Source organism: Aulostomus chinensis, chromosome 24 (genome assembly GCF_037954235.1).
Source record: "Aulostomus chinensis isolate RoL2024-O1b breed Wild chromosome 24, RoL_Achi_v1.0, whole genome shotgun sequence".
Lineage (NCBI taxonomy): Eukaryota > Metazoa > Chordata > Actinopteri > Syngnathiformes > Aulostomidae > Aulostomus > Aulostomus chinensis.
The window spans coordinates 11,339,618-11,361,714 of record NC_141343.1 but is presented as its reverse complement, the minus strand read 5'-3'; the positions used below and the strand labels follow the sequence as shown (position 1 = coordinate 11,361,714).

The following is a 22,097-nucleotide window of genomic DNA, read 5'->3' as shown; positions in this document are numbered from 1 at the left end:
CACCCGGAGCAATTCAGGTTTCTTGTTCAAGGAGTCTTGTTCAAGGACACTTCTAAATTGTACGTGGACAAGTCTGTTAGACCTCGTGACTGACAGAGCCATGCCATCCGTTATACTTGATGGGCGCACCCCTGTGCTGTCTTTGTCCTCAGACGTCTTTGGTTGGTCCCCCAGATGTCAGGCCCAGATTTTAGCATTTAAAGAAAACTGGTTTATGTGGAAGGAACTGCTTTCAACACAAATCGGAGGACATATCCAATTTTGCCTTTGTGACTGCGGTTTTTTTTTCAGTTTGAATTTTGCACCCGTCTTCTCCGGCCTTCCCTGAAATCACTGACGACATGTCTTTCTTGCTGTCCCTCATCATTTTTCTCATGTAATGTTGCTGTTGTTTTGTCTGTACATCTCTCTGCCTCTTGCTGCTTCTTGCTCCCAAAAGGAGTCCGATTCAGACCAAGAGGAAGAGGTAAAAGCAGCAATCGCTACTAAATAGCTCCGTTACCTATCTCTATCGTCAGGACATTGTTTTCAAGTAGTTTACTGTTGTACTATGGGATTGAAATTAGTCAAAGGCATGATCCATGTTGCTGTCTCGTTATTTGTGCGTGTTGTTTGTCATATTTGGCAAATGCAACGAATGAAACAAGACTTACTCTGATCTATGTTCTATATATTTTGTTTCCAGACCAGCAGAACGCTAGAGAAATGTAAGACATTTTCTCTTATTTTATTTTCCATATAAAAATAATACAGTTATCTGCATGTCTTTATTAATCAAACTAATATTAAAATAAGCATGATATTATGTGGATTGTCAGGTTGATGTGCTTGAACAGAGTGGCCAGAATATTAACTTTATTCATAGTTTATTTTTAGACATCAGTATAGAGGCCTTTAAGCTTCCTGTTTTTTTGTGTTGTCACCCAAACCAAAAAAAGTCCAACCTGCACATGTCAATGTTCCTCTGAGGCTTCAGTTTTTTTTCTTTTTTCCCCCGCCCCTCTACTTTCACACCTGCCTCAATGACATCAATTTAATGTCCTCCCCTTCACAATTTGAGATCCGACATCTGGAGAAACACTCAAACGCTGCCATCTACGTATGTACACGGACCCTCATTAGTCATGTGGTGAAGTTCAGGTGATCATGGCCTTTAATTTTGTAGGAGAGAAACACGAGCAACAAGCCCATTTGTTTGAGGTTCGGGGAAGAAGCTCATTTTGATGTTAAGCATAAAAAGAATTGCATTTTTACCAGGTGGAAGAGTGGTTGTCAAGAGGTACAACCATTCAGACTAGTCAGGTTGGTGTTAATTTTCCTTCCACAGACAGGATAATAAATTCCACCCTATTTGAGATTTATTGCACTGCCACAGTCAACACCTTTATGTCTTAAAGAGCAATAATTGACGATAGTTCTCACATTAGTGAAGTAACAAGGTATTTTAATCTGCTAGTGAATATATTATTTTTTGAATAAATAATTAATATTTTAGTCTAATATTCTTACATTATACTCTTGTATCTTTATTCAAAAAATAGTTCATTATATTCTAACAGTTTAAAAGATAGGATTTTTTTTAATGAAGCTATAATAGTGTAGTCTAATATTCTCACTAACCCTAAGAATTTGCTTTTACTTCATACACTCAGTAAAATCTATACCAAATTATAAAATTATATCACACATAAGAAGCCATGTTACAGAAGCTAATCTGTAAAAAAAACAACAACACAGTTTCCAGCCAATCAATGTTTTTTTGGGGGGGTGGGGGGGATCACAAACATTATTTTGGGATCCCAAAGGAGAACCAATTTGCTAGACCAGCACTGTTAAGACAGTTGCATTATGGTCTAGTGATTCAAAATTAAAAAAAAAAAAAAAAAAAAAACTCCAATGAGAAACTTAGATCTAGAGATCTAAAAATGATGAAGAATCATTAAAAGAAAGTCCTTGATCCCAATCCTGCAGTGGTTTGGTCCATGATACACCAGGGTAGTCTGGCTAACTGCATTACTGAATGGGGGCATTTTGGCGAGAACCTCTTGATTATGAGAACATCTCAACTCTGATGGAGATTTAACCTTTGCTCCTCCTACCATTCACCCTTGACCAGCACCCTTCCGTAATACTTCCCATTGATTTGCATGGAAATAACTTGCCTTACTTACATGTGTATGTGTGTGCTTCTATGTCTGCGTGATTGTAATGTTGTATTGTTTACAGTTCATTAGTTGGTGTGCTTTTATTTTGGAATGTTGACACACATTGAAATTTGGTTATATGTGTGCCATTTCAGATATCTTTCAACATTTCACGTCTAGATTAAAGAAAATTGAAATACTTTCCCTCCACACAAGATATCTTTTCAAATACTCCTGAGATCATCCCCAGATTCCTTGGAAGTAATTGAGCGATTTAGTCCGGAATTACAAGCATGGCAACTCATTATCCACTGTATAAACAATCACTGGCTTTCTTTAAAAGACAACTTGCATTCTCATTTCTTATCAGACCATTTGATGTACCATCACATTGACATTTCTTCTACATTAGAGCAATCTTGAGATGTGTTGATGTTTCTTTTTTTTCCATTTCATCCTGTTCCAGTTGTTTTTTGTTCAAATTCACAGTTTATACTTTGTTGTTGTTGTTGTTGTTGTTGTTTTGGTAATATACAGTATGTTGATTTTGTTTTGTAGTTTTGGCTTGTGAGTGTGGGTGTGCTGATTGTATAAGCAAGTTATTTCCTGCTGATATCTCTTCCCATCCTTTTTAAGTTTTACTTTGCCACAGTTCCTCTGAGATATGACAGTCCAATTCCTCTGATACCCTGATGTAGAACCCATTGTGAATATGTTGTCCTATGATCCCTGCAGTGTGCTCCAGTATTGTCCTGACAAAATTCTCCAATGTCTGTCTCCTTTCATTTGAATTTTTGATTTTCTTTACTCCTTACTTGTTCTTCTTCCGTATGGAAGATGAAGAGATGGCGACATCAGTCCTGAAATCAGAGCTGATTCGAGAACCAGACCTCCTATCTGATGTGTCAGAGATGAAACAAGATCTGATCAAAATGACTGCCATCTTGACTGCAGATTCCTCAGAGAAATCTCCTTCCTTAGGAGGGTGTGGTCTAGAGAAAGGGACTGAGGATGTTTCTGGAGAGCCATTAGAAATAATGGAGAAGGACTTAGAGAAAGTCAAAGAGGACCTAGAGAAAGTCAGTGAGATACTAAGGAGTGGAACATACGGGGGTGAGGTGGCAGAGGAAACAGCAGAAGCAGCTCGACTATCTGAAGAGTGGGTTCTCCTCTCAGACAGTGAGCTAGAGGAGGCCAAAAAAATGGCTGCCTTAGAAATTCAGGAGCCTGTCTTACGTGAAAGTAGAGCAAACAGAGGGGCTCCTCGACCTAAAGCCATAAAGGACAGCGGCGATCTTAAAGAATATCTCCTGGATGCACCCGTAGGCTCTAAACTAAAAGCTAAAAAAGAGACAGCCAGCCAAGAAAGATTCACTGATGTTGTACTACGCAAAAGTAAAAAACCAACCACTCCAACCAAAGCACAAGATAAAACGACTGCTGCCGTTGTTAAAAAGCCTGCTGGAAGGAAGGACCATGGGCAGGCAGTTGACTCCACTGAAGCAGGTGCTCTTCTTAGTGTACCTACAGTCCCTGACCCAGCATCGCCTGTATCCCCAGTGGTTGAAGAGACCCCCATTGGGTCAATAAAGGACAAAGTCAAAGCCTTACAACAGAAAGTAGAAGCAGAGCAAAAGAGCAAAAAAGTCACTGGAAGCAAGCCTTCACAGCTGCCTGTTGCAAGCAAAACTTCACCAAAAGCCAAAGAAAGCCCTAAATCCAAACAGGGCCCTCCTAAATCCCCCAAAGCTGGATCTGAAAAACTTGAGGAGACCATGTCTGTGAAGGAGCTTATGCAAGCGTTTCAAACGGGGCAGGACCCCTCAAAAAGAAAGTCAGGGCTGTTTGAACTCAAAACATCCACTGTGGCAAGATCAGAGAAACCCACAAAATCAGAAATCATCCAGTCAAAAGCAATAACTTCACGGACGTCCCAAGAACGAGAAGTATCTTTGGATTCCAAACCTTCCAAGAAAGAGACGATTCAGCATGATGGAGACAAAGACACCAAATCAGTTACCACTGCTCAGCCAGAGATAACTGATACCGTCGACTTTGGAAATGGTGGCCTTGATGATAGCTCTGACAGCTTAAAACATGAAGGTGTGGCAGACTCACTAAGTGCCAGTTCTGGAGATGGAACCCCTCATATGAGCTCTGAGGACAGTTACAAACATGAGGGTCTTGCCACTCCAGGCACAAGCCCTGAAAGTCTGTGTCCTTCTCCCAAAAATGGACAGCAGACCACTAAAACCGTGGCTGCAGCTGCCTCAACACTCAAAAGAGAAAGTAAAGATACAGAGAAGTCTGGAGACTCTGGTATAGGGACCACTGCTGACCAACTGTCTACAGAACTGACCCCCCCAATCTCTTCAAGTGAAGCTGCAGATGACCACACTACAAGTGAGTCTATATCTGTTATGAGGAACGAATCTAAGCCATCCAAATCTCGAAACCTCACAAAGAGAATTTCAGAGACTGTAGAGACATTTCTTAGCGATGATGACAACCCTGAATGTCAACTGCCATTGTCTTTAGTTGGTTGTTCAGGCTCTAGATCCTCTTATCAGCATCATGAAAGCTTAGAGTTGACTTTAAAACAAGATTCGGATGCTCTCAGTCCATTAGCTGATGACTCTTTGACAATAAGCCACAGAGACTCTCTAGAGGGTAGTCCTCTCATGGAAGAAAACTCCTCCCAAAAGTCCCCAGATTCCATTGAACCTAGCCCAACCAAGGAATCCCCCTGTCATGACTCCTTAGAGAACAGCCCTGTAGAGCCAAAGAGCCACCTATCCTTTCCATCAACACTAGACCCACCCAGTAATACCTCTAGCCATCCAGAGCCCTTCAAAGCCACAGATGTCCCCCAGGATGCTTTGCATGGTAGGCTGATCCAAGACCATGAGGGTAGTGCTGCTGATGATGGCAGTGGTGAGCAGACATCACAGACGACAAGTTTTGGTAAGAGTCCCCTCACCCCTGACACTCCAAGTTCTGAAGAGGTAAGTTATGAGGTGAACCCCAAACCCCCAGAACATACATTCCTCTCTGTTCAAACCAAACCGGCTGTCATTCCTGAAGACCCAGAAGAGGATACATCAGACAGCAATGACGCTAAGAGAAAATTCACTCCAGAGGAGGAGATGTTTAAAATGGCAGCTAAAATAAAAACATTTGATGAAATGGAGCAAGACGCAAGGAGCAAAAAGAACTGTAGAAAAGATTTTTTTCCTCCAGCTGATGCCAAAATAGGGGATGACAGTTGTGAAATATTAGAGGCCACAAGTGAGAATATTTCACAAAGTGAATGTGGGTTGAATAGACCCACTGAAGACTCAGAGTTAGCTCTTTTTGTTGATCCCTCTATTAAAGTACAACCTCCCTCTCCTTTTTCAGCAGGTTTGCATGATGGATTCCACACAAAAGATGTCAAGAGCACAGCAACAACACCCAGTGTCACTTCGGAGGGACCTCATTCTGTCTCAAACCAACAACATTTAAAATCCAATCTGAAAACTGCACCAGAGCAGAAAATCTCAGCGTCTGGAACAGCCAATACAGACAGTCCTGACAAAAAGGCTGCTGTAACATCAAATACCGCAAACAGAACTGATGAGCAGAAGGAGGAGAGCTTGAGGAAATCAAGAGAAAACAAAGGACATGATAAGGGTGTTGACGAGATAGCTGGTAGCAGGCTTCAGGCTGTTGTGCAAAAAAAAGGTAGCAATGTAACAGATGAGATGAAAGGGGATGAAACAAGACATGAAGGAGCACCAGAAGCGGGAGCTGGGGCACATTTGTCCACTGGTGAAACGAAAGAAATGATCAAACCAGAGGTCTTTGTCTATGATGACACTGAGACAGATGATGAGGCGCTAGCAGCTCCCAGAACCGAGTCCAAAGGTGTCACCGCCAGGGTAGACAGTGACTCGTGGTCTGCCATGAGGGAAGATGATGCTGCATTTGCAGCTCGTGTCAAAGAGGAGGAACAGAAAATATTGAATCTGGTGGTGGACCGTCAGTCTCTGCAAGCTACTCCAGACACAACACCAGGTCGGACACCTACAGAGGAGAGTACGCCCACCAGTGAGCCCAACCCCTTTCTCTTTCAAGAGGGAAAGCTTTTTGAGATGACACGAAGTGGTGCAATTGACATGACTAAAAGGAGCTATGAGGAAGAGGGAGGTGGCTTTGCCTTTTTCCAGATAGGTGAACAACCTTTAGAGGAGCCTCTGTTGGAAGAATCCAGGCAAGAAGAAGGTAGTGGATCAGCAGCAGAAGTTGGCCTCAATCTAACACTAGAGGTTAAGACTGAGGAAGATGAGCAATCAAATGAAACTCCTGATTCTCAACTTCAGTGCCCGCCTGATGCTGACCAGCCAACATCTAAAGTTGATGCCTCCAAATCTAAAATCCCTAAAATGGGAATTTCAGCTTCAGCCAAACCTACAAAAAAAGATCAAACATCCCCTGAAGGTATAGAAGCTAAAGTAGATAAAAATACGAATGAAGAATCCTTAAATTTAGACACAAGTTCCCCTGACCAAATTATTACAAATGTACACACAGCAGAAACTACAGTCACTCGATCAGTTTACTCTGAACAAGGCCAAGAGTCGTCTGATTCATCTCCAGAGGAACCCCAGTCAATAGTAGAAGCCCCCAAACCAACAGGAAAGTCCAAACAAAGCACTTCCAGTGGTGTCAAAAAGACCCTAGGCAAAACACAACCTAAATCTGCCTCTCAAAGTCGGGGTAAATCCTCCATTCCGTCTCCATCCCATATAACTTCATCTTCCACCACAGTTAAAAAAGAGGCCTCCTTCACTGCTGAATCTAAATCTAGAATTCCAGTCAAGGCTAGCTCTAGCAAACCTGATTCTAGTGTCAAACGGGTTGAACCCTCACAAGACAAAAAGCTCAAGGTGCCTGTAAAAAAGGATACAAGGAGAAAATCTGAGACAGATGCAGGTCCCTCTGTGAATGTCAATACCAAGACGCCATCTTCCAAAGCAAAGAGCTTCTGCGAAGGGGAGTCAACCAAACCAACTGCTAAAAAAGATCAGGGTCGTCCCCCAAGTGCTGAGTCAGCCAAATCTAAAGGCTTCCAGTCACGCTTGCCAGTCAGAGGCAAAAGCGGTCAGTCAGTTCACTCATCAACAGTCACTAAAGAGAAAAGTCAGCCACCCAAACAGTCCATTGAATTCTTTGAAGAGATAAGTGATGAAGCAGCAAAACTCGTGGAAAGGTTGTCACGGGCGGAGGCTGAGAAGGAAAACGAGGCCGCTGCCGCTGCTGAAAACTCTGATGATGAGAGCAGTCTCATTGATCCGTCAATCATAGAAAGAGACACTTTCTCTGAGATGCAGCTCCCTCCCTCAGGAGTCGTCTTCCCTATTAGACCACTGTGGGACGACCCTGTTGAGACACAGATGCAGCGAATCCCCGATGATAAAGTCCAAAGTCAAGGTATCCCCCCAGTTTAGGGGCTATTCTCTCTATATTGTGCCTCCGTAGTACTCTCTAGCTGTAAAGGTGCTGCCTCGTTGTCTCTTTGATTGAAATCCTGTTGTAACTGAAAAACCCATGTGGCTATGTTGCTTGAGCTGTGTTTGTGTTTGTGAAAGCATCTCTCTTTCCTTTTATGTGTGATGGAAATCTCAAGATTGACTTAAAGGCTTTATAGAACTTGCAAAAAATATCTAAGTGAATGCTCAAGTATAAGTAATTATTCCAACAATCACATGCAGTATTTTGTTTTAAATTTACATTTCGCATATGAACATTAATCACAATGGCAGTAGAAGATATATTACAATTATATACATATATATTATATACATGTTATTGGTTACAGTCTTAACTTGAGAAAGCCAGTGAAATATTTTTTTGAATGTGGCTTGATTTGGTAAATCTTGCGGCTCTGACCGCTCATGGCTGTCTGGTGGTATTTGCAGTAGATCCACAGGATGAAGCAGAGAGAAAAGAGCAACGGTTGGCCATTATAGCTGACCATCTGGGCTTCAGCTGGACAGGTGAGTCGCTCTTTAATAGCACTGGTCACAATTTGTAGATATTCTGAGCGAGCTAGCGCTTCGTTTTTCACGCCGCAAACTAACCCCGAAAACAAGGAAGGGATAAATATATTTGCATGGGAAATGCTCCATTTCTGTTCCAGCATTTGCCAATGTCAGAAGCACTCTAGGTTGTGACTGAAAGAATGGAACTGGGAATACAATTTACCAAAATGAGTTTCCTCTGCAGGTTAGCTCGTCGGTGCTGCTGCTCACTTGTGCTACAGGGACCTCCTGTTGCAGGAGCTAGGCTGCATCCATGTTAATAAGGGGTCATTTCCAAATTTGAAACTGTAATCTCATTTGTGGACCCTCAGGAGGTTCAAAACTGTAGAACTTTACAAGGACAACAAAGTTGCCATGGTCTTCTGGGCAATCTGGAATTGTTCCAGAGCAAAGGCAAGGAAACTTTTGCTCTGACCAATATGTGAGTTTTCAGGTGTTTCTGTAGACCTAAATTCATTCTGCCATTGTAACTCTACTTTTCAATACAATCTTTGAACTGTGGATGTGGCCTAAGTTTTGCACCAAAACTCCAAATTCTCTTTTCATCAGCACAGCTGTTGCACTCAGCTGTGGCTCTTCTCCGCTTCAGTGACTTGCAGCAAGTTCTTGAGGAACAAAGTAGTGTTATGAGACAAGATGAACTGAAGCTAGCTCGTTGCAGGTGTTTACAAGTTGTCCCTGTAGTACTTTAGTTTTGGTAGACTCACCTGATATTTCAAATGTTTTCTTTGCCTCATCTTCAGATGTTAATCCTCATCGTTATTATATACTTTTCTTCAGAGTTGGCACGAGACCTGGACTTCACTGAAGAGAAGATCAATCAGATAAGGATTGAAAATCCAAAGTCACTGCAGGACCAAAGCCACGCTTTATTACGACTCTGGGCTGAGAGAGAGGGGAGAGACGCCGCAGGTTTGTGTTACGAATGTGTCATTCACAATCCTTGCTTTTCACACTAATACAACACAGAATTTCTGTTTGAAATTAGACTCGTGAGTGTGTTTTCTTTCTGGACAGAAACAACGTTAATCAGACGACTGACTAAGATTAACCGAATGGATATAGTTCACCTCATTGAAACCAAGATAATCAAGTCCACTCAGGAGGATACGTCTTCACACACCTATGCAGAGATAGAGCGGACCATGGCGCTGGATCACAGCGAAGGTGTGTCAAGTTGGTACAACTGGTCACATGGTTGACCATTGGTTTCCATTGATTTGACCAACTCTTTCTGTGCACTTATTAGTTTTCTCAGCCCTTCATGAGGACATTGACAGCCCAAGGCCAGGCAGGCGTAATGAGATGTCAGTACCCATGGTGTCAGCAGAGGAGCTGTCCACCAGTTTATCATCCCTACATGAGACAACGGGCCGATTAGAGTCAGACTCTACAGCATCGGGTCTCCTTAGAAATGCCCAGAAAGACAAACTACAAAAAGAGATGGAAACAAAATAGTAAGTTATTCAGATAGATGAACAAATGTGGTAATAAAGAGAGTATTTTTCTGATAAAACATAGCATAATGTACAAAGAGAGACTTAGAGGCAAATTGCACCCTCCATCTTCATTCATTCATGGGCGAGTTGAAGAAATAGTGAGTCTTGTGTGAGAAGATGGAGGAGATTCCCCAGGAGACACTGGGGTGTTTGAGTTAAGAGACATATAAGACAATTCTTAGTATTTTGAGCATAATTTTTTTTGTTAATCTTTATTATGACAGGTAGCAGGCCTTATTTTTTTAAGGTTTTCTGTCAGTCAATTAGTCTATACTGATCTTTGCTATACATACACACACACACGCACATATATATTTACACCCAAGAATGTATACTGACATCCCTTTTTCCATCCACAGCTCATCACAAAGAGTATATGAGGAAGTGTCCGACTCAGTATGCAAAGGCAGTTTTAAACAAGTAAGTCCTTTCTTCACATTGTACCGCACCACCCCCTACAACCTTGAGTCTCATGTGATAGACCCCATGTACAAAGAGGGACATGAGTTCCTATGCTCGCCCCACACTGTTACCAGTGTTGAAACATGTGAGGAGGGGGCCACTGGATATGAGGGGGCAGAGAGGGGTGATGAGTGGAGCTTGGAGTGTCTACAAACCACCTTCTCTGTTCATTATTTGTCACCATTGTCTGGGAATGAGTCACCTCAAACAAGTGTATGTGAAAGCCGGCCGTTGTCCATGACCGATTTTGAAGATAGCTTGATTGAGTGTGACCAAGCTGAGCAAGACTTCAGGATACTGTCAATGGAGCTAAAAGGAACTGATGAAGGGAAAGAAGGTGTAACGGTCAAATCCAAACAACAATCAACAAGTGATCAGAGGTTTCAGTCTGCTCCTGTTCCCCCATCTGATCCTGTTATTGTGACTCCAACCGAAGAAATGGCTAGAGGACACCTTGATGAAGTTTCACGCCGACTCTACTATGTTCTATACGGATACGATGTGGATCAGGATTCAAACCGTGACGATGTGCTCGTGACACCTATGAATACATCCCCTGAAGATGCCAATCATGCTGGCGTCAGAGAAGATGATACTCAGGGTGCTGACAGACAAGCAAACGTCGCTGAAGTGGCTTCACTAACTTGGAGGAGCGATAATACGGACCACACCTGTGTTTCAGAATACTTTCATTCCAAATCCCATCATGTCAAGAGTCAAACCCAGGATACAACCCCTCAGGCATTAGAGGGCTCTTCAGGTTTAATGTCTCAAAAAACAGAATTCCCGAGCTTCAAACCTGTGTCACCTGACTCAGCATTTGAGCGGGTAGACAAAGCTTTGTCAGGTGATGAAATGTCACCCGAAAATGCGGCTATGGCCTCAGATGACTCAAGATCCTTGAGTTGTGATCAATCATCACCTCAGTGTGTGACTGACGCATTGATAGTACTGACAGAGAGTAGGGCTTCATCGCCTGCATCCACGTTGTCCCTGAATGATTTGAAATATCTTGTACCTGATTCTCCCACACATCCTACGAGACCCTTGTCTCCTCTCCCACCCCCTGTTTTCCCATGGGAAACAAGTGATGTTAAGGTTTCGGCCCAAGGACATTCATTATTGAGTGCGTCAGGAGGCGCATCCGCTCTGTTACCATCAGAAACAGAAGAGAGGCCATTAACACCAATGGTTCCAAACAATTGTCCATTTGGAGTGCCGGTATCACCGGGCAGTGAGAGATCGTTCCATTTTGACATAGAAGAGAGAGCATCATCACCTGAGTCTGTTGTTATAGAAACACCCTCTGAGCACATGACTCCTGATTTATATGATATGAGATCATCTCCTGAACTTATAGAAATCAGCACTGATCATTGCTGGGAGTCTTTTACTGATTATCAGTATAGATCATCAGTGTTTATGTCATCAGAATGTGAAACACTTCTGTCGTCACCACTCACTGAGGAGAGGCCCTCATCCACAGAGTCTTTAGGATCTATAAATGATGATAAAGCATTACTACCTGATTCGCTGATGCCTGCATTCAGTCACCATGAGCCAGAATCAGCTACTGTTGTATTAATAGGAAAGTCCTCTTCCCCAGAATCAGTCGGTTCAGACATAGAACACGGGTGCGCATGCCTGGAGTCATTCCATCATGGAGATAGAGCTCCATCACCTGCTTCAAATCCATCTGGAGATGAATATGAATCTGTTATACCCAGAGCTGGACCCTCACCTGAGTCCACAGCGAGACTAACAGACACTGACAATAGGCATTTACCTTCTGATTCAAGTGATTCTTCAGGTGAACCATTTCCTGAGAAAGTTGTGGCACCTGATGGGACTCAAGGCACATGTGCCAAAAAGCGGTTTGAAACAAAAACTGATGCTGATGTAGAAGCATCCAGAATTTCAGAAAGAAGTTCACCCTGTGTTTCATTCAAACCTTCTGAAGACAAGGATTGGAGATACAATGAATCTGAAATTCCCAAGATTTATTCAGTAATACTTGACACTGGTCAGTTTGATGGTAAAGTTATCACACCACCACTTGAAGCTGATACCTCGTCAACAGAGGAATTGCCCGAATCAGAATCGTGTAACGCAGAGCTGTGGAAAGTCACTTCTCAAGTGAGTGACCCAGATAATGTAGAGATCGTCATGAGTAAAACAAGCATCTTTCAGAGTGTTGGACTGCCCGACAAGACTGTGTTTTATCAATCCGAGTCAGACAAAAGTGCAAATTTTCGAGCAGAAAAAGACCAGAGATCACTATCCCCCATGTCACCACCAACAGATTCCTCTCACTTTGGGAGATCAGTAGATAGTCAGCGAGCTCTGACATCAGATTCCCCGACTTCTCATAGCCTTGCCTCAGTTTTATCAGATGCAGAACTGGAGAGTGGGTCTTTCTTTTCACGATTATTCTCAGGCAAGGAGAGGCCGTCATCCCCGGATTCTATTGATGAAAAGAGACAACTGTCACTGGAGTCTCCCCTTCCTGTGTTTTGTCAAAATTTATCCAATTTTGCTGTTTTGGCCACAGTGGAAAGGCTCTCTTCACCTGCTTCTGATTGTCCGGATCTAGAATACGAAGCTCTGTCTTTGTCACAGCCGTTCTCCGAAGTGAGACCATCCTCACCTGACTCAGTGGCGACTGGAGATGGGAACAGTGAGGATGTGCCAGTACCTGAAAATAAACCAGACCTGACTGGATTAAGCTCAGTCGACACACAGTCAAGGGTAGATGAAAGTATTTTTGGGCAAAGATCTGGCCTGCCAGACTCACAGATTTCTGAGAGCCTATTGGATGATGGAGGGCAAGCGTTACCTGTACATATTGTAGAGCCAGTTTGTAGACTTGAGCTTCGGAAGCTAATTTCTCAAATACACGACCCTCAGTACGATGGTGAGCCATTTTGCAGCAAAGCTGGTGTTTTTGAATATGAGAGAGCAAAAGATGATGATTCAGGAATAAGACAGGGGGAATTTGATGAACATTTCTTCCAAGTAGTACACGCAAAGACTGAGGGAGAGAAGAGGCCAGTGTCATCGGATCGTCAATCAGAATGCAGATCTTCATCTCCGGGGGAGCTGAGGGCATCCAAGAATGATTCTCTTGAGTCTCTGAAGTACTCATCTGTAGATTTCCCAGATCTTGTTAACATTGCACAATCGCAGCTATATTCATCAGAGTCAGCAGCATCAGATGAGAAATCAGAACTTTTAGTGTCCGATGAAAGAAAACGTGTATCACTGTCCGACTCCCCCATACTTGAATTCAAACCTGAAGCAGTTGAATCAATGAGAGCTGCAGCCGTTGGGGACGGGTTTTCTTCACCAGAATCTATGCTTTCTGATATTGAATGCGAGTTGTCACCTGTGGAGCTCTCCACGGACCAAAGAGTAGACTCATCCCAATTAGATAGATATTTAGGCGATCATGCAGCTTTTAGAGTAAATCAGCTGATCCGTCAGCTATACGATTCCCATTATGAAGGTGAAGCATTCAGAAGCAGGGTCTTTGAATGTGAGGAGACAGAATATCCCCTCAGTTCAGTTGACGAGCCAAGGAGGCTAGTGTCTCCTAACTCTGAGGCTGAATATAAACTTCTCTCACCCGAGGCCCTGAGGTCAGCGGGTGTTTGGAGGTCTGACTCCCTGGAAACGGGGACAACTATGGCTAGACCTTTGTCTCCAGACTCACCAATCCCCCACTTTTCTGCCTCATTTCCTGAATCTGGATCAGCTATACTTCACCAAACTAGATCATCACCTGAGCTGGTGCATTTTTCAAATATAGAATCTGAAGATGGTGCATATGCATCCCTATCTGATGAACACCGACCTCCATCACTTGATTCAGAGGCATATAGAGAGGCTCTGTCACCAGATTCACCTGTGCCTCAAGTCCTGGCAAATTTAGTTGAACATTTTCTGTCTGGTAGTGGATTTAGGTCAACATCCCCTGAATCAGTTGCGTCAGACGCAGAGCTGGAGTGTGCAGCTTTAATTTCTTCTCCCCGTGATCTTCGAGACAGACCAGATTCTCCAGAGTCAGAGGTTGTAGAGAGACCTCTGTCACCTGATTCTGAAGCAGAGTACAGGCCTTCCTCACCAACAACACTGATGGTAATGTGGAGTTCCAGAGCTTCCTCTCCTGAATCAACTGGCTCTCTAAATCAGTGTATACCTCTTTCACCTGACTCCCCTATTCCAGAGTTTGGACCAGCACTACAAGAGATCATAAACACATGCTTGGAATCTAGGTCATCTTCACCTGAGTTGGTGTCATCAGTGGAAATGGAAGTACCTCCATCTGTGTTTTTTGAGGACCGACCTTCATCTCCTGAGTCTTTTGCATCAATCACAGAATGCAGGAGACTTTCACCTGATTCCCCCATACTTGACTTCAAGCCAGCTTTGCATGTTCCTTGTGCTAATGTCAGTGGTTACAGGCCATTATTACTCGAATTTGCCGCATCAGATGTAGAATTAGCTCCACTGATATCTCAGCGTGTTAAAACTCAGGAAAGGCCAGATTCTCAGGAATCAGTTGTGTCTTTCTATGAATATAGTTGGCTGTCTCCTGACTTTCCAATACCCCCATACACCCAATGCGAAGCGACTACTTTGAAAGACATTTATCGGTCTGCATCACCTCAGTCGGTGTATTCAGACGAGGATTTGGAGACTGATTTGTGTATCCCCTGGCTTTTTGAAGACAGAGCTGCATCTCCTGGTTTATCAGCATCATATAATGACTTTCCAACTCTTTTGCCCGACTCTCCCATTTCTGAATTTACACAGACACTACACCAGTCCTCCGTACCATATGTGGCATCAAGGTCCCCCTCACCTGAATCAGTGTTGTCAGATTTGGAAATGGAATTATCCTTCTACATGTTTACAGAAGACAGACCATCATCTCCTGAGTCTTTGGTGTCTGCTAGTAAATACGGAAGGTTTTCCCCTGATTCCCCTGTCCCTGACTTCAGGCAGGCTGTGCTGGAGACACACCCCAAGATTGTACCTGAAAGGTCATCTTCTCCTGATTCAGAAATAGAATACGCTCCTTTGATCACACCAGTGTTTAATTATGAGCACAGAGCAGAATCTCCCGGTTCAACTGCATCTAAAGATGAATTCAGACCTCTTTCACCAGACTCACCAGTCCCTGAATTCACACAAGCACTACCTGAGTCCATCATATCTCAAGCGAACTTTAGGTCCTCTTCACCTGAGTCAGTTTGGTCAGATTATGAAGAGGTGCTTCCTTTTGGAGAATACTTAGGGGACAGACCTTCATCCCCTGAATCGTTAGCATCTCCGAGGGAACACAGAAGGCTTTCCCTAGATTCCCCTGTCCCTGACTTCAGACAGTGGTTGGTGGAGAGATATCCTCAGGTTAGAAGTGACAGTCCACCAGTCCTGGAATCAGAAATAGAGTGTGGTCTCCTGATCTCACATGTATTAGATTGTGAGGACAGAGCAGGATCTCCTGGTTCAACTGCATCTAAAGATGAATTCAGACCTCTTTCACCAGACTCACCAGTCCCTGAATTCACACAAGCACTACCTGAGTCCATCAAATATCATGCAGACTTCAGGTCCTCTTCACCTGAGTCAGTGTTGTCAGATTATGAAGAGGTGTTACCTTTTGGAGAATACTTAGGGGACAGACCTTCATCTCCTGAATCGTTAGCATCTCTGAGTAAACACAGAAGGCTTTCCCTAGATTCCCCTGTCCCTGACTTCAGACCGTGGTTGGTGGAGAGATATCCTCTGATTTTACCTGACAGGTCATCATCTCCAGAATCAGAAATAGAGGATGCCCCCTTGATCTCATGGATTTTTGATTTTGAGGACAGAGCAGAATCCTGTCAGTCAGATGCTGACCTTAGATGTTTGTCTCCCGACTCTCCGGTACCTGAGTACACCATTAATGCATCGGCTCTACTAGGATTAAGACATAGAACCGTGTCACCACAGTCTGTGTGTTCAGCAGAGGACTTAGAGACAGATGTGTGTGAACCTTTTAATTTTGAGGACAGAGCAGAATCTCCCAGTTCAACTGCATCTAAAGATGAATTCAGACCTCTTTCACCAGACTCACCAGTCCCTGAATTCACACAAGCACTACCTGAGTCCATCATATCTCATGCGAACTTTACGTCCTCTTCACCTGAGTCAGTGTGGTCAGATTATGAAGAGGTGCTTCCTTTTGGAGAATACTTAGGGGACAGACCTTCATCTCCTGAATCATTAGCATCTCTGAGTAAACACAGAAGGCTTTCCCTAGATTCCCCTGTCCCTGACTTCAGACCGTGGTTGGTGGAGAGATATCCTCTGATTTTACCAGACAGGTCATCATCTCCAGAATCAGAAATAGAGGATGCCCCCTTGATCTCATGGATTTTTGATTTTGAGGACAGAGCAGAATCCTGTCAATCAGATGCTGACCTTAGATGTTTGTCTCCCGACTCTCCAGTACCTGAGTACACCATGAATACATCAGCTCTACCAGGATTAAGACATAGATCCATGTCACCACAGTCTGTGTGTTCAGCAGAGGACTTAGAGACAGATGTGTGTGAACCTTTTAATTGTGAGGACAGAGCAGAATCTCCCAGTTCAACTGCATCTAAAGATCAGTTCAGACCTCTTTCACCAGACTCACCAGTCCCTGACTTCACACAAGCACTACCTGAGTCCATCATATCTCATGCGAACTTTAGGTCCTCTTCACCTGAGTCAGTGTTGTCAGATTATGAAGAGGTGTTTCCTTTTGGAGAGTTCTTAGGGGACAGACCTTCATCTCCTGAACCATTAGCATCTCTGAGTAAACACAGAAGGCTTTCCCTAGATTCCCCTGTCCCTGACTTCAGACAGTCGTTGGTGGAGAGATATCTTCAGGTTAGAGGTGACAGTCCACCAGTCCTGGAATCAGAAATAGAGTGTGGTCTCCTGATCTCACAGGTATTTTATTGTGAGGACAGAGCAGAATCTCCTGGTTCAACTGCATCTAAAGATGAATTCAGACCTCTTTCACCAGACTCACCAGTCCCTGAATTCACACAAGCACTACCTGAGTCCATCAAATATCATGCAGACTTCAGGTCCTCTTCACCTGAGTCAGTGTGGTCAGATGTGGATATTGAAATACCTTTACAGGAATACTTAGAAGACAGACCCTCATCTCATGAATCGTTAGCATCTCTGAGTGAACACAGAAGGCTTTCCCTAGATTCTCCTGTCCCTGACTTCAGACAGTCGTTGGTGGAGAGATATCCTCAGATTTTACCTGACAGGTCACCATCTCCAGAGTCAGAAATAGAAGACGCCCCCCTGATCTCATGGATTTTTGATTTTGAGGACAGAGCAGAATCCTGTCAGTCAGATGCTGACCTTAAATGTTTGTCTCCCGACTCTCCGGTACCCGAGTACACCATGAATGCATCAGCTCTACCAGGATTAAGACATAGATCCATGTCACCTCAGTCTGTGTGTTCTGCAGAGGACTTAGAGACAGATGTGTGTGAACCTTTTAATTTTGAGGACAGAGCAGAATCTCCCAGTTCAACTGCATCTAAAGATGAATTCAGACCTCTTTCACCAGACTCACCAGTCCCTGAATTCACACAAGCACTACCTGAGTCCATCATATCTAATATTGGGTTTCAGTCTTCATCACCTGAGTCAGTGTTATCAGATCTTGAAATGGAATCACCCTTCCCAGATTTCTGGGAAGACAGACCCTCATCTCCTGAATCATTAACGTCCCTAAGCAAATACAGAAGGCTTTCTCCTGATTCCCCTGTCCCTGACTTCAGCCAGACGCTGTCGCAGTTACCTGAGACTCTTTTTGGATATCGGTCATCCTCCCCTGAATCAACAGGTTCAGACATAGAATTTATTGTTATAAGCGTAGGATCGCTAGTCTATGATGACAGACCCTCCTCACCTGGGTCAAGTGCATGCGGAAATGAATACTCGACTCTGTCACCGGACTCCCCCATACCTGAATACAGACCAGGGGCACCAGAAAATGTTATTGTAAATGTCATGTATAGAGCAACCTCCCCTGAATCAATTGAATCAGATGCAGACTATGCTTTTTGTGACCTCTTGATGTCCATGCAATATGAAGAGAGACCGGATTCTCCTCAGTCAGTAGAATCAGACATACCTAAGCGCACCCAGTCTACTGGATCCAAACTAGATAAACCTGCATCATCGTTGCTATTTGGAAACATTAGATCAACATCTCAGGAGTCCCCAGAGACATACGAAAGATGTTCCCCACTGGAATTAATGTCACCAGCATACTCTGCTTCACTTGACCCACCTCAGTCAGAAAGATCAAATGATGTAGAGATGGTGAGAGAAATGTCAACCGAAGAATTGCCAGACGATTTTTCACAAAACTTCGACTTGCTTTCTACTAAAGATAGGTCCGCATCACCAGAATCTATTGAATCAGATAAGGGAGAATTATCGTTGTCATCCACTGACTTCAGAACTCCAACTGCCACAGAGGCAACTGTCGGTAGCTCTGTTTCATCACCAACAATGGCTCCTACTGCACCGGAGGCTTCAGCCGAGTATAATCTCATCTACAAAGCTGAGCTATGGAGGTTGATTTCTCAAGTGCGTGACCCACAGTATGCAGGAGAAACATTCAGTTGTAAAATGGGATTAATGCAACATATTGGAAGGGGCTTACAGTGTGAAAGGCGGGGAACAGATTATACACAAGACAATAAAGTAAAAGATCAAAATGAGCAAGATAAAATTGGACTACCCACAGAGGTGACATGCCAGGCTGCTACTGAGACATTAAGCAACTCTGATGATGACTGGGTGGTTGTATCAGATACAGAGGTTGATGAGGTATGCTATTCATCAGAACCAATGACAGAGGACAGACCTCCTCATTCAACCATATTGGAAGGCACGTTTCGACCACATGGCGAGTTGAAGAAGGAATTGCCAGAATTCATACGTTCCCTGAGAGCATCTTCCCCTGAAACTTTAGCATCAGATGTAGATTATATGCTGCCGGATTTGGAATCTCAGTTTGTGGAATGCGGACCATCATCTCCAGAATCTGTACTGTCTGAGGGTCGGATGGAACCGTTGTCACCTGACTCCATTCCTGAGTATGAGCATATGTCACTAGAATCAGCCATGGCTGACAAGAGGGCGTCCTCCCCGGAATCTATGCCTGAGTTTAACGAAAACAGATCACTATCTGCTGATTCTCCCATTCCTCAATTAACAGGATTATTGGGGGAGTGTACCACGACATACAGGTCATCATCCCCTGAGTCAGTGGATTCAGACTCAGAGCATGAGCTCCTGGTCATATCATCAGGAGCCAATGAGATCGAGAGACCATCCTCACCTGAGTCTACATCATCTGTAACTGAGTACAGTCGACTATTGCCTGACTCACCAGTACCGGAGTTTATGAGAATATTGTCTTCTTATTTCATGGATGCAACCTATGCAGATCGATCATCTTCACCAATGTCTATCTCCTCTGACTCTGAGTTTGTCCCGCTACCTTTTGATTGTTGGGGAGACGACAGCGGAAGGCCTCAGAGCCCTGAGGATGTGGAGCCAGCGGAAGAAATGAGCTGTGAAAAATCAGATGTCTCTGAATCAGAGTATTTAAGTCACGTGACGCCTTCTGTATCAGCTGAGATCAAAGAGCACACAGCTTCTCCAACACCACTCATTCAAAAATGTGAGACAGAGTCTGAATCAAGGGTAGTTTCACACGAGGAATGGATGCAGCATAAACCAGTTGCAGAAAGAATCTCAACTCTCCAAACAATTGTTCGTGCAGAAGACTTAGAAAAAGACCTCCCTGTGAAGCTGATACCGGTTCAAGAGGTAAAAGGAACTGAAAATAAGATCCTCCATATCAGTGGTGGAGAATTAAAGAACGATACAACCTCTAAAAGGGTAAGACTGAGAGCATGGTGTTTGGATGGATTTATTAATGTGCCACTTGGATGGAGGAACTCCCTCAGTGTGTCTTAAGGACCTACCATAACATGGAATGACCTGAATGCTTTTGGGTTTCCTGCTCAATTTTTCAATGTTTTTCAGACACTGAACTTACACTCCCCTAATATGTGATCTGGTCCGCGTCTTCTGCATTTACAAACAGCTTTTGATTAAAGTTGTGATTTAACTACATGTCAAGCTGGGCCACCCCATTATTAACACTAGAAACAACCCCCCACTACCTCCAAGAAAAAACACTGGGTAGTTACAGTAGGCAAAAACTAACCCCGGTATGTCTTTGTGACCCGTGAGTGACAGTGTCAATAATAATTATCACAGGTTAGGTAGATGTGCATGTTTTGGCTTTGCGTGAATCTAATGAGACGCTGGCTGTCGTGAAATATTGAGGTAAATTGAATGGCGTGAACCAATCCCTACACTGATTTAAATGAAACCTAAGTAGGTTGTGTTGACGTTCTCTTACAGGCTTCTCTCCAGACTCTAGAGTGTCAGACTGATAATGAGGCGCACAGACAACTGTTGTCTTCTACTACAGAGACAAAAGGCATCAGTAAAGTAGCGCCGTTGGCTACTGACAAACCAGTGACATCACTTCCCCTGCAAATTGACCAGAGCTTGTATGCTACCCACAGAGCCGTTACTCCAGTTCTACCTGCCTCTGAGGAGACGTCACAGCCGGACAAATCGCGGCAGCGCTCAGACAGGAGATTGTCTCCTAAGGAAACATGGTCTACTGAGCTTTTCTCACCTATGGCGAGGCAATTTGTGGTGCCGCTGGATTACAAAACGTTATCTTCAGGTTACCAAACCACAAGAGTTTCTGAATACAGTCGAGTCTCCTTGAAACATCCAGCATCTCCAGTGAGTGATGATGTCCCAGCTCAGGTTGAGTTTCTGCCGGACAACAACAGAGCCCTCAAAGAATTCAAGACCAAGGAATTTGAATCAGGAGAACCCTGTGTCAGACCAGAGGAACAACAACAGAAAATATCGGAGTCTCCGCTACAATCTGACTCAGATCTAGAATTCTTCGACTGCAGACAAGCCTTATCTGAATATTCTGAAGCAGAAGAGGTGAAAGCAGAGCGTGAAATGAGTTATCATATATCGGAGCCCCTCTCTCCAAGGCCTGGGAGCAGCCCTGACATGGGCTTCCTGAGATGTGGGCCTCAGTACACTGCTCAATCTCTCCTGAGGGTGGAAGATTACAAGCGCTTTTCTTCCGGCAGTGAAAGTCTTGGTGAATTTGCGTATGATTCTGATGGTTCACGAGAGTGTCGAACAGAAGGAGACCTCCCTACATGTGAGGAGCTTCCTCCCAGAGGAAAGGCAGGGTACTATGATGATGATGACTTCCTGGGTCGGGTAAGAGTTTGAGCATGGTCAAGACAGGTTGCTGTGGTGCTGCATTAGAGATGCGGAGGATAAAATGCACGTGTTTCTATCTCACGGATTAACAGATTAACCAGGACTGAGTGTGGTTTGTACACGGGTGCCCAATCTTAATGGAAACGGTAGAATGTAATGACTGCTTTGTTGCCATATTAAACTTGACGTCATCAGTGAATGAAAATGTTTTTCAAACGGGAGATGCGATGTGTTTGCATATCCTCATTTTTATTAACATCGTGGACAATCACACACTGTTGATTATACGTTATTTAAAGGTTAATGTGTCAGTGAGTGTGGGGTTCCGGGCTCCAGCACGGGATCTTTCTGTGTGGAGTCTCCATGTTCTCCCTGTTCCTGTGTGGGTTCTCTCTGGTACTCCAGCTTCCTGCCACAGTCCAAAGACATCAAGAGGGGACGAGGCTGATTGATACTCTAAATTGAACGTAGGTGTGACTGTGAGTGTGAATGGTTGT

The 22,097-nt window shown here is 43.8% G+C and overlaps 1 protein-coding gene across 23 annotated transcripts in view; it reads left to right on the top strand.

Moving 5' to 3' along the window:
• ank2b (ankyrin 2b, neuronal) overlaps nt 1-22,097 on the top strand; it is a 138,800-nt gene that overhangs the window by 110,647 nt on the left and 6,056 nt on the right. For 11 of the 23 annotated variants that reach the window (XM_086197449.1, XM_086197448.1, XM_086197451.1 and 8 more), the window contains 8 exons: nt 440-466; nt 686-707; nt 2,982-7,616; nt 8,105-8,182; nt 9,008-9,139; nt 9,245-9,394; nt 9,477-9,684; nt 10,086-10,146. In XM_086197449.1, coding sequence (XP_086053575.1) covers nt 440-466; nt 686-707; nt 2,982-7,616; nt 8,105-8,182; nt 9,008-9,139; nt 9,245-9,394; nt 9,477-9,684; nt 10,086-10,146 — 5,313 coding nt within the window. Of the gene's footprint in view, nt 1-439; nt 467-685; nt 708-1,060; nt 1,100-2,981; nt 7,617-8,104; nt 8,183-9,007; nt 9,140-9,244; nt 9,395-9,476; nt 9,685-10,085; nt 10,147-22,097 lie in introns of all 23 variants that reach the window. The other 12 variants (XM_086197455.1, XM_086197454.1, XM_086197459.1 and 9 more) reach the window with 12 other exon arrangements.